Source organism: Eurosta solidaginis, chromosome 4 (assembly GCF_040869045.1).
Source record: "Eurosta solidaginis isolate ZX-2024a chromosome 4, ASM4086904v1, whole genome shotgun sequence".
Lineage (NCBI taxonomy): Eukaryota > Metazoa > Arthropoda > Insecta > Diptera > Tephritidae > Eurosta > Eurosta solidaginis.
The window spans coordinates 150,050,965-150,069,179 of record NC_090322.1 but is presented as its reverse complement, the minus strand read 5'-3'; the positions used below and the strand labels follow the sequence as shown (position 1 = coordinate 150,069,179).

Here is an 18,215-nt window from a genome sequence, read left to right as displayed (position 1 = left end):
TATTCCGAAATGCGTCCACCTATAGAACTTAGGCCCACTCTCTTTTAAAATACTCATTGACACCTTTCATTTGATACCCATATAGACAAACAAATTCTATAGTCACCCCTGGTCCACGTTTATGGCGATATCTCGAAAAATACTACTGTAATTTCATGGCTGGTTTTAATGTTTAGAATGGATATAGCGCGCGAAAATATGTTTCGAAATTGAGTTTGGTGAATCTAAACTTACAACACTGATCACATCGCGCACTGTTTTAAACTTAAATTCGCCAATAATTAAATTTTTTATTGAATTACTGACTTCGTATTCGTAAGCAAGGAGGCTCAAGTCTTAGGATACTGACTTTGAAGGGCATGAGTTTTCATAGTTCACCGACGTCGGACTCAAAACCAGCGATAAAATAGATTTTTTTGAACCATTATAGTTATGAGACGCATTATGTGTATGGTTTGACAGTTACTGCAGCTAATCTTAGAGTTTCCCTTAGCTGATGTCAACGAAGCCGCTTTTTTTTATTATTTTTTTTTTTTTATTACTTAATTCATTGCTCACTACTCACTTTTCGTAGTTTCCAAAAAATTGCACTGCCAAGGACACTTGATTCATAACAAATGTGCACAGATCAAAATCTGAATGATTTTGTGTTTGTTGTTCAATTTGTCGATTAAATTCTTCACGATTGATTTCATAACTAGTGCTTTGTGAATTCAAACAACTCGTCCGCTGCACTGCCGCTCCACCACCACTTATGCGGTTGAAATTTATTGAAGTTTGCTTTTCGGTGGTTTTATGACATTTTCGTCCTTTGCGCTTTTGTTTTTTTTGCTTGTCTGGTACACGTTTATGGCGATATCTCGAAAAGGCGTCCACATATAGAACTAAGGCCCACGCCCTCTTAAAATACTCATTAACACCTTTCATTTGATACTCATATCGTACAAACAAATTCTAGAGTCACCCCTGGTCCATCTTTATGGAGATATCTCGAAAAGGCGTACATCTATTCAACTTAGGCCCACGCTCTTTTAAAATACTCATTAATACCTTTTATTTGATACCCATATCGTACAAAATAAATTCTAGAGTCACCCCTGGTCCACCTTTATGGCGATATCTCGAAAAGACGTCCACCTATAGAACTTAGGCCCACTCCCTTTTAAAATTATCATTAACACATTTCATTTGATACCCATATCGTACAAACAAATTCTCGAGTCAGGCCTGGTCCACCTTTATGGCGATATCCCTAAATGGCGTCCATCTATAGATCTATGGCCCACTTCCTCTTAAAATACTCTTTAATACCTTCCATTTGATACACATGTCATACAAACACATTCCAGGGTTACCCTAGGTTCCTTTTACAACATGGTGATTTCCCTTACTTTGTCTCCACAGCTCTCAGCTGAGTATGTAATGTTCGGTTACACCCGAACTTAGCCTTCCTTACTTGTTTTATATGTAATTTTTGCCTAAAATGGTAATTTTAGTTAATATTTTTTAAGTATATTTTAAAACAGTTAATTCGTTTAATTAAGTACAATAATATGTATTTTATTTACATTTTTTTGCTATAAACTGAGGTCTTCCCAAAAAAACTGATTTTTGTAAGGACAAGTCCAAGACAAGTCAAACTTCATTTTTAATATATTAAAAAAACAATAGTTTTCTTTAAAAAACATTTAAAACATGTGAATATATATCAAATAAATGATTAAAAAAAAAACAAAAAAATGTAAGTTTTTTTATATCTTTAGGGTCCTTAAAGTTGAACACGTCTCTCAGACCTACGTTATCATTCTAGGGTAAAAAATTACGTTATCTTTCTAGGGTTAAACCTATCGTAATAATATAAGTTATATCTGTTGGAAATATAATAAAATGTATTATACATGCATACAGGTCCCAAATGCGTACTTCCAAATGAGTTTATTGAAAGCATTTACATTGGCCTCATTTGCATCACGCTTAACCTTCCCTGCAAGACTCCACTGCGAGGACCCCAATCCATAGCAAGAAAATGCACTGACTTACTGATTATACAATATTACGATAAAAATAATGATAAAATATCACAAATACGAAGCAATTTCTGGTAAAATTGTCAGTTTGACTTCAAAAAACTAGTGAAACTGCTATTCATAACTCATGATACGCTCTTTAACCATTTGTGTTCTTGCCGGATTTCTTTTAGAAAAAAAATTTCAAAAGCGTTGCAGATTAGTTGCGTGGATTGCATTAACAAAGCGAATGCGATAAAATGAGCTCAAATGAGTCATTTCAGAAATGCGATTTGTATGAGGAAATGCTTGGCATTCTAAATTTTTCGCGCAAAATTACGCATTTGGGGCAGTGTATTTGTAGTCCGATTTGGTTCATATTTGGAACAAATAATACATACATACATGAATAGAAAGCGACATACGAAAAAAATCGCCGCCAGGTGGCGCAAGGATCGAGGTATTAAAAAACCGTATTTGTGGTCCGATTAGACTCATATGTGGAACATATATTACATACATACATGAATAGAAGGCGACATATGAAAAAAATCGCCGCCAGGTGGCGCAAGGATCGAGATATTAAAAAACCGTATTTGTGGTCCGATTAGACTCATATTTGGAACATAAATTACATACATACATGAATAGAAAGCGACATATGATAATAATCGCCGCCAGGTGGCGCAAGGATCGAGATATTAAAACAAATCTTATTTGTGCTCCGACTTGGCTCATATTTGGAACATACATTACATACATGAGTAGAAAGCGATATATGAAAAAAAGCCGCCAGGTGGTGCAAAGATCGAAATATTCAAAAAAATCGTATTTGTGGACCGATTTGGCTCATATTTGGAAAACATATATAACATACAGAAATAGGGACCGCTTTAGTAAAAAAAATCACGGTAGGTGCTGCAAGAATTGAGATATTTAAATAAAATAATTTAAAACAATTTTTATGTTAAACGCTTTTATTGAAAACAATACTTACATTAAGTAATAATAATACTAAAGGTTAGAAAATAATTAGATATGTCCTATGCAGGGCCGTAGAGAGAAAATCCGGGCCCGGGACAAAACAATTTAGGGCCCTCTATAAAAAATCCACTAATACATTTGATTAATTTGAATTAATGGCGTCTCATTCATGAACCATTATTGATGGATTACATCGAAAAAAAATTTTTTCCACATGAATTAAATGATTTTTGGACTAAGAGCTCAAAATAAAATTAACACAGAATATTTATACTATTTTATTGTATCGTAGAAATAAAATTCTCTTTTAACAGCCAGATATTGTTTCAAATAATCTTTTCTAGTTATTTGGTAACATTTTAATACATTTCTGATAAATTTAATGATGATTATAAATTCATATATATAATACTCCTATATTGCTACAAAAGGCTAGGTACATTCCCGAACATCAGAGTGCCGATATATTGCTGTTTAAATGTTTTTGTTTTTGTATTCAATAATCGAATGTACCTAAATTTAAATTTTTTCTTGTCACACACACACAATCACAAAAATTGTATAAGCTGTCTTGCTTTGATTTCGAATTCAAAACACATTGCGAGCATTTTCTATTAGCAATTTAGGAGTGTTACATATATGCTTTTCTTGCTTTTTTCGCTGCAAAATTTTTTATAATAATATCAAAATTTAACTGTCTTGCCAAAACGGATTCAACACAAAGCCTGGCAAGTCCTGAAACTCGCCCTTGAGATGAACACGATCTATGAAAGTTTTTGATTCTTGAAAGGATGCTGAAGTAACGTTCTGCACTAGCTACAGTGACAGGTATAGTGCAAAAGAGACGTAAAGCAACACAAATGTTGGGGAAAATTGTATACAGATTTTTCACATATGTAGATGGCATTTAGCAATTCCAATGGTAACAGACCTTTATAAAAATTTGCTTCGTAAATGTGTTTTAAGTGAATCATTTCGTGTTTTAAGCTTTGTCCAACTTGTATTTTTCGACAAATTTTGCTGCGCTCGCCCCAACCGTAGTTTCATCCATGTCTTCAAATTGCCACAAAAAGGAAAACGTCTCGCTCAAATTTCCCATAGCTGCAAATCGTTCAGTAATGCCAGTGATTACCGAATCTACGATTACCGAATCAGACTATGAATCATCCGTAATCATCTAATTTAAATTATCTTCAGAACGTCTTTTGGGGTTTCTCTTTCGACTGTCCGGAAACTTTGGCGAGATGTTCAATTGAACGAGGTAAGAAATGCCTCGACATTACACTTTTGATGACTTCGACGACTTATTTCGTTGTCTTCTTCAGATCGCAAAAACTCATTATTCACGGTACCGATATCGAAGTCGTTTAAATAATCTGGAATTTGATACAGAGTTGGTGGTATTGTTGAAAGAATTTTTGAAGATGAACCTTCATCGGTGTTGTAGGTTTATAATTCTACTTTAATTATTTCAACTTGATTAAATTACAAAAATATAGAATTATTAAAAATTTTTTTTTATATGACTTTAATTTTAAAAATCTTTTTAAAATTTTTTTTTTAAATTATATGTAGTATAATATCAAGTTATCACGTAATCAAAAATTTTCTTTCTTTGATATAACAAACATAACAAAAATAACTTAAATCTATATTTTTCTAATTTAACAAAGTTGAAATAATTAAAGTAGAATTATAAACCCTACAAGTGTCACCACGAAAACTTTACGATTTCGGATTCATATAAACATACATTTTTGTTTGATGTTTTTATTGTCTCCTCTGTTCGAAGGCCCAGGCAAAAACTCATTATCAATATTCGTTGCTTTTGAAATTCGGCTTAAAATTTGCACATGGAATAACTAAAGACTCTCCTGAATTAAAAAAAAAAAATATTTTAGTACCTCTAAATCACCCCCTGAGAAACCCCGGGCCCGGGGAAATCCCCCATTCCCTCCCCCCTCTCGTCGGCCCTGGTCCTAAGTACTAGTCATCCCACTCCTCACCAATCTAGGCCGTTGATCAGACAAATGAAATCGTTGGACGCGTCAAATTTCTATTTATAGTCATAAGTAAGACCAAGTGAACTTTAACCAGGTAATGCTACCTCACATTTTTAGAAATTTCATGTGCACAACGCTTTTATTTAATTGTCTTATCAACGCCCTAGATTGTTGAGGGATGTGATGACTAGTACCTAGGACCTACCTAATTATTATTTACTTTTAATATTATTACTTAATGTAAGTATTGGTTTCAAAAAAACCGCTTAACTAAATAATTTTGTTTAAATTATTTTATTTATATTCGAGCGTGAATTTGTATCTGTGCAAATTCTTCAGCGCAAAACAAAAGCAAATATGCTATATGTAAGTGTGTAGGGGTTGAGCAGCTCTGGATATTAGTTTTATAAATAATAAAAAAAATTAATTAATTAAATTGTTGAATATTGAAACCAAAATCTAGTGCGATTTTCAGATTCCAGGCAGGCTGTCCGGTTACTGAAAATATATCAGAAAATACCAATTATCATTATAATTCTTTTAAATGATATGTTATTTCTTCCATGGTTTGAAAATACATACAATAGTTTTTGTCCTATTTTGTCAGTATTCGGACAAGATTTTCTAAGTACGCACATGGCTGTCTGGATACTAAGATTGCATATAAGTTTCAGTGTCTGAACACCTCTCTTTTGTACAGTTTTTATCAAAATGTATGTCCTGCTTTGTTATTGGTTTCAAGAAATGGATATATAACTGGCATAGTCCTTAGGGGACTAAGAATAAGTTTGCATGACCTATTTTTTTGATTGATTTGCCGGTTTTTGTTTCTTCAAGCGAAATGTCAATGTGGATTGAAGAAAATTGTGTAATTATCAGCACAACCATCCTAAACACAATTCCCTTCTAGAGAGCATATAAGATGGGAGAGAACTGTTTCACAAACAGGAGAGGAAACTCCACAATGGATGTCATGGAAGAAGTAATAGACAGCGTAAAGAAGCCTAAATAACGGATCATCAATAAAGACCGAGAGTTTTACTGACCACAGTCAGCCAGGTTTAATGGTATGTTTCAGGCACTAGAAACACCTTTCAGGATACAGATATATTTGCTTACCATCTAAAGGGAATACCTGAGAGACTTGTATGAAAGAAGGGTAAATAAAATACTCTTCATCGTTTAGACATGCTTTCGTAGATGATGTGGGAGCTTCGGTGTGAAACTACAAACTGCATTCCGCAGCATTAAAATGCGGATAGTTAGTCACGGTATTTAGCGAAAATGATGATAGCCATCCTCCTGAAGAAAGGGATTCCTATTATCATGAATATGACAGTTGGGGACCTACTAATAGAAACATGAAGTTCAGCAAAAAAAAAAAAATACATCCTCGTCTTATCGGATGACATACGAACAGCCTGGGCTTGGAAAATAAAAGCGACACAAAGCCGATTAACCGCAAACATAGGTTTTCCAAAGTCATGTACAAGAAATCTCTTTTATGATGCAGTAGTTTGGGTCGCGCAGCGAGATGTATAGCTTCCAGAACGCAATCTTCAAACTCACCTACACAGAGCGAATCTTGAAACATGGCAGCCTTAAGTTCGTAACGCTAGGAGGTAAGGAGTAGAAGGCTCAATGTGGTCGTATCTAATGGTTCACGACATGATCGGGCTAGTCGGCATACCGCAAGAATTCCGCACAAACTGTACTGACCATCACGAGAACCATATTATTATATATCTTCTCCCGATGAAAAGGGGAATGACATGGACGCAGAAGCGATGCAAATGTCCTATCTCAGATTTGTTTCGGAATACGCCATAGTTCAAAAAATTTTATTCACTATTTCAAGCAATATTACTATTCGCAGCAGCGTTTTTTTTATCGGAACCCGCTTTTGGAAACAAAGGAAGAGGACGACCCGCACTTCGCTGGAAGGATCAGCTGGAAAACGATTTAAACTCCCTTGGTGTGACCAATTGGCGCCAGTTGGCGGAGCGAAGAAAGGACTGGCGCACTTTGTTGTACGGCCATAACCATTTTAACTGTCAGGAACACATTAAGTAAGCAAGTAGCGTTTCTAGCAAGAAAATGAGGTGATATTAAAGTTAAGGAAAACGCTAAGTGTCCGATTACTAGTGAGCTTACCCTACATACATATTTTATATGTTAGGTACCAGCCGGTATTCACATTGTTGTACATCCATTTCTAGTTACAAGAGCTACTTAATTGCAATTTCTAGGCGTCGTGGTTGGTTTGTTTAATGTTTTTGATTTGTAATTGATAATTTCAGTTGTTGTTTCACTTAACTTGTAGTTTTTCGCCTTTCTTTTTGTTTAACTTGAGTGTGTAATTTCTTTTAAACTTGAGTTAATAGCCAAAAATGTAACTGGTCTGTTTATATCTAGTATTTATGTATGTCCATAATTATTTTGTTTGAACAGAATGATAAACAATATTTTACTCTTAGTTTTAGTTCAATGCCATTCTATATCAAGGACAAAATACTCGAATTACCGATTGCATTTTATATGCAAGTAAAGTTATGGTTCTATTTAAAAAGAATTAAATTTGCGCAAGACCATCAGTATTGTAATCACTACATATTTATATATCCAGTTGACTTAAAAACTATTATGCGAATGAACGATGATTCTCCGGTTGAGAAACTATTTTTGTCGGAACCCGCCTGTGGAAGCAGAGCAAGAGGGCAGCCCCACCTCCGCTGGAAGGACCAAATTGTGATTAGATATACACACTTTAGCTCTTCGCCTCCATGTTTGAACAACTTTGCCCGTAGTATCGTCGTTTTACGAATATTAGCAACACTAAGGCATACTATCATCTCTAAGCCGATACTAAACAGTCACTTGTATCTACATAAACAAATCAAACATTATGTCTACACATATGTACATACAAGAAGCGGAGAGACATGCGCAAACACATGCATATATCTGAGATGCCAACAAAAGCTTGCAATCATAGGTCGAAGTATCACTCACATATACACGCGCATATGAACGTGCATCTGTAGTTTATAGCTGGTAAACAAGTAGTAAATTCTAGAAACGCCTAGAAGTATGCCGACAAGGAAACCGAAGAGTATAAAAGCAGCACCAGCTGAGGCATGGGCAGTCGATTTGATTTAAGCACGCTATCAGTTGCGAAGTGAATTTTAATTGCGAAGTACTCTTAAAATAGTCTAATAAAGACCATTTTGTAATACAGAATATTGGAGTGTTTTATTCAACAGTTTAGCGATACGAACATAAGAAGAAGGTTGCAAATAAGAGGAATTTCACTAAATTCGTTACAATTGGTGTCAGAAGAGGAATTGTTGAATAAATTCTGAAGATTTCGAATACAACTCTGACATGACAAAGTTAAGTGAATTAAGGATCCAGCAACTGAAAAAGGAGTTGGAGAACCGTGGATTGAATACAACCGGCAATAAGATCGAACTTCAAGCACGGCTACGAGAGGTATTGATGTGGACGAGCATGTCTTTTGTCCTGATGTGGAAGAATCAACAACAAAATTGGAAGAAAAGAATGGAAATCCGAGTCCAGTCGCAAGCGGCGAGAATAATGCGATATTGGCTTTGTTATCACAGATATTTTGGCAAAAATGGAAATCCAAGAAACACGCATAACTGAAATGTCATCACAAATATCTAAAAATATGTCATCTCAACTGGAATCGCAGGAGAACCATATTGCATCTCAATTGGAAGAACAGAAGACGTGTATGACATCTCAGTTGGCTGAGTAGTTGAAAGCACAGGAGGCCCGTATATCCTCGCAGCTGGAGGCACAAGAGATAAGGGTATCATCGAAGCTGGAGGACCAGGATACAAAAATTTGACAGTTTGAGGAAAAAATCGAGGCCGAGGTGGATGCTTTGAGAGGACGTATCGAGCAGTTGCAACTTAATCGCGCGGCTGCTTCAGCGAGTAATACGAAGGTAAAAACTCCATATTTTGAGAGTTCTGTTCCGTTCCAGGTCTTTGAGCTACAGTTCGAGAAGACCGCAGCAGTGAACAACTGGAATCCTGAAGATAAAGTTGCTGCACTGTTCGTCGCATTGAAAAGGCCTGCAGCTGAAATCTTGCAGACAATCCCGGAGTACGAACGGAACAGTTATGAATCATTGAAGGCGGCTGTCGAGAGATGTCATGGACGCGTAGAAAACAGATATACCAAATTGAGTTGCAAAACCGTTACCAAATAGCGAATGAAAGGTTGCAATAGTTTGCGTCGGATGTGGAAAGGCTGGCACATGTAGAGAATGCCGAGGGTAAAAATCCAGAGCTTTATAAATGGCATACGGGACGTGGAAACGAAGCGAGCGACATACGCAAACCCAAAACCTACATTCACAGAAACGGTATCACATGCACTGATTCAGGAAACAGCATCGCTTCTGTGTAAGCCAGCGTGCAAAGCACGCCGTGTGGAGGCAGAAAGGCCAGACCGGTTGAACACAATATTGGAGGCGCGGAAAGGATCGCAAAAGCGGAGTGAAAGAGTTATCAAATGCTTCAAATGCGGGAAGCCCGTTCACATTGCGATCTTGATCCTAGTGGTTTAAACAACATGGTTGGTCTTAATAACAAAGCTGGAGGGGATGAGCAAGGGCGAGTAAAATGTAGAGATCGAGAGCTAGCTCCAGCTATTGAATGTCCTGTGATATCTGTGTCGCAAATTGGAAGGAAATCAGGCAGTCTTAGCGTCAGAGGGAATGTGGATGGCAAAGAACGTGTACTGACTGTAGATACGGGCGCATCTCATTCCTTGATTCGATCTGATATGGTCAACAGGAGAATAAAGCGATTACCTGGGGCAAGGTTGCATACGTTCACTGGCGAGTATAACCAAGTACGGAGAGAAGTGATCTGTGAAGTCTTAATTGGGAAGGTCATGGTTCTACACAAATTCGTTGTGGCGGAGATTGTTGATGATGTCATATTTGGAGTGGACTTCTTAGTTGACCATGACGTCAGGATCGATATGCAGAGAAGGTTTTTGCGTTATAAGAACCAGGATGTGCCACTTAACTTCAGTTTGGAGAAGGGGTTCAGCAGTAATCGAGTACTGGTGGAGAAGACTCGACAAATACCATGAAAGTCAAAGGTAAGAGTTGACGGATCGAATGATTTTTTCATTTTAAATCAAAAGTACCTGCGAGAGAAACACTGGCATTGAGAAAACCAAATGGACGCATAAAAACGAAGGAAAGAATTTCCCAGAGTGAATGCGAGGGTAGTTTCAAGCCAGGGCGCACTACTGTTGTGAAACGTGGGAACGATACTGATTATGCGACGCCAATTCGTCAAGCGCAAGCTCTACGAAGTAGATCATTGGCCAAATAACAGAGTGTGAGGGAACGAACCAGGATAATGAGTAGTAAGAGGAAACACAGGTACGACGGACGAAATTCGGAAGGTTTCTTGGAGGGACATTTGGTACTGTTATACAACCCTCACCGGCGGAGAGGTGTTCCATCCAAATTTCGGTGCAGTTCGGAAGGCCCGTACAAAGTTGTGAAGAAGATCAGTGATACCATCTACCGCATACAAACCATTGGGAAACCACGAAATAGAAAGGTGGTTCATTTGTAGATGCTAGCGGCGTTTAGATCACGAAAATTATATGATAGGGACGATCAGACTTAGGTGGAGGGCAGTGTGAAGAATATTAGCAACGCTAAGGCATACTATCATCACTAAGCCGATATTACGCAGTCACTTGTATCTACATAAATCAATCATTATGTCTACATATATGTACATACAAGAAGCGAGAGATATGCACAAACACATGCATATATCTGAGATGCTCACAAAAGTATGCAATCATCGTACGAAGTATCACTCACATACACACGCGCATATGAGAAGCTATAAACGTGCATCTGTAGTTTATAGCTGGTAAACAAGTAGTAAATTCTAGAAATGCCTAGAAGTATGCCGACGAGGAAACCGAAGAGTATAAAAGCAGCACCAGCTGAGGCATGGACGGTAGGTTTGATTTAGGCACGCTATCAGTTGCGAAGTGAAATTTAATTGCGAAGTACCCTTAAAATAGTATAATAAAGACCATTTTGTAATACAGAATATTGGAGTCTTTTATTCAACAGATTAGCGATACGAACATAAGAAGAAGGTTGCAAATAAGAGGAATTTCACTAAATTCGTTACAGTATTTATGTTTTTGTTTTTATATTCTCACAGAAAACCCTACGAAGACCACATCAGTTATTGGTGCACAGGCACAGTCAGATATTTTATTGAAAAACCTCACATTGATGCGGATCAATGCGAAGTCTCTTTAAAGCCGCAAAACCAACACCGAGGCTACGTTTCGCCCTTGCCTGTGGTACATGTCACAAAACGCTCTTTTCCTACTTCCTTTCCTCGTCCATACCGTTTTATGTATGCTGGCGATTTCAGCCTTTTCACTTCATGAGGATATCAACTAGCCAGTCATCGGCATGTCTCTTTGTCCGTACATTTTAATCCTTATTACCTTTAGTCATTGTAAGACCTTTTTAGGTGGCGGGTCCCAAGCCCAGCACACTGCCGGACCGGGAAAATGGTTTCAAATTTATAAAGCCAGTATTTTCTTAAGCATGATGCCTGTTCACAGCCGCACCTCATGCTGAACAGATGGCCAGGTCGATTGCGCGAACCTCGGCATGACCTCCTTTTTGCCGAAATACAATGTGTCATAGGAGTTGATTAGCGTATCTTGCGTCTACATTGCCCATGTTGCCAAAATTCCACGAAAGAGGACGTAAAAGTAACTAAATTATAAAAAAAAAATCACCTTTATTTATTTCGCAGGTAGAAACGGTGCAGTGGACTTTCGATAAGCAATCACCCGAAGATCCCAATGGCGAACTGCGCCACTTAGCGGAGTTCCTAGCGAATAAACAGTTTGATTTGGTTATAAATCTTCCATTGAGTGTTGGAGGCGCCAGAAGGTATGAAAACTCAATAAGAATTTTTTTAATTACCTTAGTGAGAACCTCGGTCATGACTTACGAACTTTACTCTAAAAATTTATATCTCCTTCGTGTATCCATATAAATGTTGTAAGCATACGTGACAGACGTCGTCCTGCCCGAACATCTTCCTGCCTACACTTAAAAAGCGGTCCCTCCCTCTATCACTATTTTCCCTCTCCTTTCTCTATATCCCGGTTTCCCCCCTCTTTTCGTCCTCTCTTACTCCATGTATCTTCTTTCACAGCACATTCTCCCAGTCCCACTCTGCTATCTCTTCCACTCCCATTCCACCTCTACTCCCAATTTTACTCGCACTTCCATTTCCACTCCCACATTATACGATGCGTGAGCGACAGCTGCACAGACGCTGACAGCTGCTTTGACGAATGTATCTGAGTATTTAACTTTCATATTTAATATCCCATTGATTTCCTTAATTTCTTTTCCCTTTCAGGGTTTCTTCCTTTATGACGCACGGCTACCGCACACGCCGACTAGCCGTGGACTATTCCATTCCACTAGTGACAGATGTAAAATGTACCAAACTCTTAGTTGAATCAATGCGTATAACGGGACGAAGTGCAGCTATGAAAACTCACACCGACTGTATTACATCGCGGCGTATTGTCAAACTGCCCGGCTTCATTGATGTGCACGTACATTTGCGGGAGCCAGGTGCCACACACAAGGAGGATTTTGCCTCCGGAACAGCAGCTGCATTGGCTGGTGGTGTCACGCTCGTTTGCGTTATGCCCAATACGAATCCATCAATCGTCGATCGTAATACGTTCCAGCAATTTCAGGAACTGGCCAAAGCTGGCGCTCGTTGTGATTATGCATTATACGTCGGTGCATCCGATACAAATTGGCAGCACATTAATGAGCTGGCTTCGCAAGCTTGTGGCTTGAAGATGTATCTCAACGATACGTTTAGTACGCTGAAAATGACGGATATGACTGTGTGGGAAAAACATATGCAAAATTGGCCAAAACGTGCGCCAATTGTTTGCCATGCAGAGAGACAAACTATGGGTTCGGTTATATTGATTGCACATTTGCTCGATCGCCCCATACATATTTGTCATATAGCACGCAAGGAGGAGATTATGTTAATACGCGCTGCCAAGGAGAAGGGTATACGCGTGACGTGTGAAGTTTGTCCGCATCATTTATTCCTTTCCACCGATGATATACCAGCCATCGGCGAGAGGCGCGCTGAAGTGCGCCCGGTTCTGTGCTCACCTGAAGACCAGCAAGCCCTGTGGGACAGCATGAGCTTTATAGACGTGTTTGCTACCGATCATGCGCCTCATACGTGGGAGGAAAAGAACTCTGAAAAGCCACCACCAGGGTTTCCCGGTTTGGAGACTATCCTACCACTATTGCTCAAAGCTGTTGATGACGAGCGTTTAACGCTGGAAGATATACAAAATAAATTCTATCGGAATCCAAAGCGTATCTTTAGTTTACCCGATCAGCCTAATACCTACATTGAGGTCGATTTGGACGAAGAATGGACGATTTGTAAAGAAGAAATGCATTCGAAGGCAAAATGGACACCATTTGAAGGCGCCAAAGTCAAAGGTAAAGTGCATCGCGTTATTTTGCGTGGCGAGGTTGCTTTTATCGATGGCGAGGTACTCGTGCAACCCGGGTTCGGACAAAATGTACGCGGTCAGTTTACACGCAAATCTTTCATGCAACAATCATTAGAATCACTAGAAATCACTGCCTCAATGGACGGTCTCGATAAGCAGCAAGAAAACAGTACAGATTTCCTTTCCGATTCCCAGTCCAATGAAGCATTCACCAAGCTTTTGGCTGAGGTACCAAAGGTGCATTTTGCAGGCGATCCCAGTGTATTACGACCATTTTCTCCATTGCCGCGCATACGTTGTGATTCCACCGGTAATACCATGCCACGTGAAGCCATGCATAAACCTTACCTAAACGCGGCTCCCATCAGTCCTGTTGCACATAGTTTGCTCGGCAAGCATATACTCTCAGTTGATATGTTCAGTAAGGATCATCTTAATGAAATTTTCAATTTGGCACAAATGATGAAAAGTCGTGTGGCTAAAGATCGTTCTTTGGATGATTTCTTACGCGGTAAAATCATGGCGTCCATTTTCTATGAAGTAAGTACGAGAACAAGTTGCAGTTTTGCTGCGGCCATGCAGCGTTTGGGAGGCCGTGTTATCTACATGGACCAAACGAGCTCATCAGTGAAAAAGGGAGAAACTTTGGAGGATAGTATTGCGGTAATGGCCGGATATTCGGATGTTATAGTGCTACGTCATCCTGAACCGGGCGCAGTTTCGGTAAGTTAAAAACTTTCCTGCTTGATTGCGTAAACATCTATGAATCTATTTACTTCCTTTTTTCTGTAGCGCGCTGCGTATCATTCACGAAAACCCATATTAAATGCTGGTGATGGTGTGGGCGAGCATCCAACACAAGCTCTGCTCGACATTTTCACTATACGTGAGGAGATTGGTACTGTGAATGGTCTAACAATTACCATGGTTGGCGATCTGAAACATGGACGTACAGTTCATTCTTTGGCGCGACTTTTAACGCTTTATAATGTTACCCTGCAGTATGTAAGCCCACCAAATCTCGGCATGCCGGAGAAAATAGTACGTTATTTAGCTACTAAGGGTGTGCTGCAGAAGACAATGAACAGCATGGAAGATGCGTTGCCAACTACAGATGTACTGTACATGACGCGCATACAAAAGGAACGTTTCGCTAGTGAGGAGGAGTACAAAAAAGTGAGTGAAAGAAATGAAATGAAAAAGACAAAAAAGGCGATGAAGGGCGTCCAAAGTTCTAAGCCGAACTTTTTCCAAATGGTGCACCAAAGCTACGTACAGTTTTGAAAGTATAAAATATAAAAATATAGCTCCTTCCCCAACTCTATATAATTTAGGAAGTTTCATACTGGTTCGTAGAGGTGGACGTAGAGGAATATCAAAAACGGAGATGAAAATTAATAAGTAGAAGAGGAGGCCACTGAGTCATCTATTGTGAGCCACTTAAAATTCGGACAGGACAATTGCTGATGGGTCTTCAAGAACCACACAAAAAAGTACCAGGTGGCCTACAATTCCACTCAGCAAGGTTACAAGGCTATCGAAGCTTTATTAGCTCTGTCTTCTACATTAAGTTTTCAGAAATGCTTCCCATCTGTTACTCGTCAAAGAGTACTAGACCAGAATTCAAAAATGATTTGTCTCAAAAATCAAGTCTGAACTAAATTGTACCATGTAGTCGGAGCTGAAAGACTTTGTAAAATCAAAATTGGAACTTTTTTTTTATTTTATGAATGGAAGGTTTCCTTGATAGAAGGTCCTTAGGTTACATTGATACCTTAGTAGGGCTACCAGGTTCCCATGGGACAAAACCGGGACACTTTGAAAATTCAAGAAATATACACCCCCCCCCCCCCCCTCCCCCACAAAAAAAAAAACATTAAAATGTTTTTTTATTTACGCACATAAATATTATTTTTTAGTTACACAGCACAAAAATAAAACCATAAACAAATGATATACCTTACTGGTACTCTAAAACAGTTAATCACAATTACTATTCAAAATAAATACTTCTAAGGTAAACAAATAAATAAATGTTAGGCACGATAACCTCCGAAGAGATTTTAGGCCGAGCTTCTCTCCCAATTTGCGTCGTGTTCCTTTTAATTTATCCTGCAAATTGGCGAGACGGGACCTACTTGTTTTATGCCGACTCCGAACGGCATCTGCAAGGCATATGAGACTTCACTTAGAGCTTTTCATGGCAGAAATACACTAGGGTTCACACCCCGGGCAAAGCAACATCAAAATTTTAGAAATAAGGTTTTTCAATTAGAAGAAAATTTTTCTAAGCGGGATCGCCCCTCGGCAGTGTTTGGCAAGCACTCCGAGTGTATTTCTGCCATGACAAGCTCTAAGGAAAACTCATCTGCCTTGCAGATGCCGTTCGGAGTCGGCATAAAACATGTAAGTCCCGTCCGGCCAATTTGTAGGGAAAATCAAGAGGAGCACGACGAAAATTGGAAGAGAAGCTCGGCCTAAAATCTCTTCGGAGGTTATCGCGTCTTACATTTATTTTTTGTTTTTTATAAAAGGATAAAATTAAACACTCATATATTTTCGTTGCGCAGAACTTGTTCCAAAACTTCTGGCTTATTTTTAATATAATTGTAAAATCCTGTGCAAGTCAGTCCTAAGTTGAATTTGCATTGAATAATACGGTCCGCATTAGAATTATAACCAAGTATCGCATATAGATATTGAACTATTTTAAGTAAATTGTTTTTCTCTCCTTTTCTTTAGTTATGTTAGCTAATTAGGAAGAATACTTTACATCTATATATGTGCACTACACAATGTGCAACTATCTAGCGACGCTAGAATTTTACAATTAAAGTCGGTCGTTGGTACTCGTATTCAGACTAGTTGGAGCGCACATTATAAGCAAACCGAAACGAAAACCGGGACATTTTAGGGTTGGACCGGGACACCGGGACAAATGGCCTAAAACCAGGACATGTCCCGGAAAACCGGGACGTCTGGCAGCCCTATACCTTAGGCCAATCATTTGAATCCAACTTAAGTTTAATACCGACTTGCTCTTACTTATTCTCTGAAATCTGACACTACAAACAACATAGACCATGAAGAGCTATATTGGCTATAAAACTATGCAACCTATTCAAATTGGCTGGACTAGATGCTGTGATACCAGACATGCTGCAGGCCACTGGTAAAAGATTGACACCCTGTCGACTAGGCATCATTCCAAGATGTCTACGAGATTGTTATGTATCAGAAGTTTTCTGAAATATTAATAATTTCAAATCCGAATGCATCTGTTAGGTACTTGGACGACATTGAACCCAGGGCTCTATAGTTGCATTGATTCCGTAGGGTCTCTCGTTAGTTAACGAGATCTTGGCAATCTTCAAAGCAAATAGAACGATTGCAGTCGCATACGTCGACGACTTAGAGCTAAAGATCACAGGCATTTGTAACTTCCAACGTGTAGTAAGCTGAAAAACTTTTTTCTAATTCAAAAAACCTATTTCTAAATTTTTAATGCTACTTTGCCCGGGAGTTGAACCCAGCAAACTCGGTGAGCTAGGCGGAGCGCGCTACCGTCACACCACTTCGGACGTGCATAACAGTAATACCCTTGCGGCTTAGAATATATCCCGCGGTAGGCTACCCTGTTGGAAGTAGCGACGAAAATCCACATAATTAAAGGTTGGAATGGTTAAAAATTCGTTTCGGAATCGGCAGAGAACTACCCACATTCGCCACACAACTTGAATCTTCGCGGAGTGTTTTGGCAAATAGAGAGAGACTAAGATAATCTATAATGGGAGCCGAATACAGACAACCAACGAGATTAGATAGCATGACCAGAGGATGATTTAACAACTGTTAATTTTCAGCGGCCGAATATAGAGTACTCAGAAGAGGGCCTAGATAGTGGCAGGGAAGTTACCGTCTACACGATCGACTCTGAAAAGGAATGGGCTGAGTTATAACTAATGGCGTTCTCTTCTGACAAAAAAAAATGTACCTTCATGTTGAATTCTAAAGTTCAAATATTTGAACAAGGTCACCTGGCGCAATGCAAAATGGCTCTATTTGAAGGTAATGGGACCCCTTTTCTTATTCCCTTGTACCTTCATGTTGAATTCTAAAGTTCAAATATTTGAACAAGGTCACCTGGCGCAATGCAAAATGGCTCTATTTGAAGGTAATGGGACCCTTTTTCTTATTCCCTAAATGCGACCGCTGTTCAAAACTGCAGACATAAGTGCCTCAGATTTTTGGTTGTTGTTGTTGTAGCAATAAAACGCTCCCCGAAGATTTTGGGGACTGATCGCTTTGATGATCCTTTGCAAGATATATGCATAGTACGTTCCGGTAACAGCACTATTAAGGTACAAGCCCGATCATCTCGGGAACGGTTTAGTATGACCACATTGAACCATCTAGGCCACCCCGCCCCACACTTCATAAATTCATGAGGTAATTGGAGTCGCCGGAGCTTCGTATGCTCAAGAAATAGGATTCGCCACGGGTAGGTGAGGTTGACGATTGGGTTGGAAAATATATAAACTACGCTGGCAACTCCTTGAAAGGATTGTGCTGCATAACCCCTTCGTATTACGACGGGCATATCTGC

The 18,215-nt window shown here is 38.9% G+C and overlaps 1 protein-coding gene across 3 annotated transcripts in view; it reads left to right on the top strand.

Annotated features, from left to right (window-relative positions):
• r (carbamoyl-phosphate synthetase 2, aspartate transcarbamylase, and dihydroorotase rudimentary) overlaps nucleotides 1-18,215 on the top strand; it is a 51,508-nt gene that overhangs the window by 32,349 nt on the left and 944 nt on the right. For all 3 annotated transcript variants that reach the window (XM_067783381.1, XM_067783383.1, XM_067783382.1), the window contains 3 exons: nucleotides 11,848-11,987; nucleotides 12,466-14,332; nucleotides 14,402-14,785. In XM_067783381.1, the coding sequence (XP_067639482.1) occupies nucleotides 11,848-11,987; nucleotides 12,466-14,332; nucleotides 14,402-14,785 (2,391 nt within the window). The remainder of the gene's footprint in view (nucleotides 1-11,847; nucleotides 11,988-12,465; nucleotides 14,333-14,401; nucleotides 14,786-18,215) is intronic.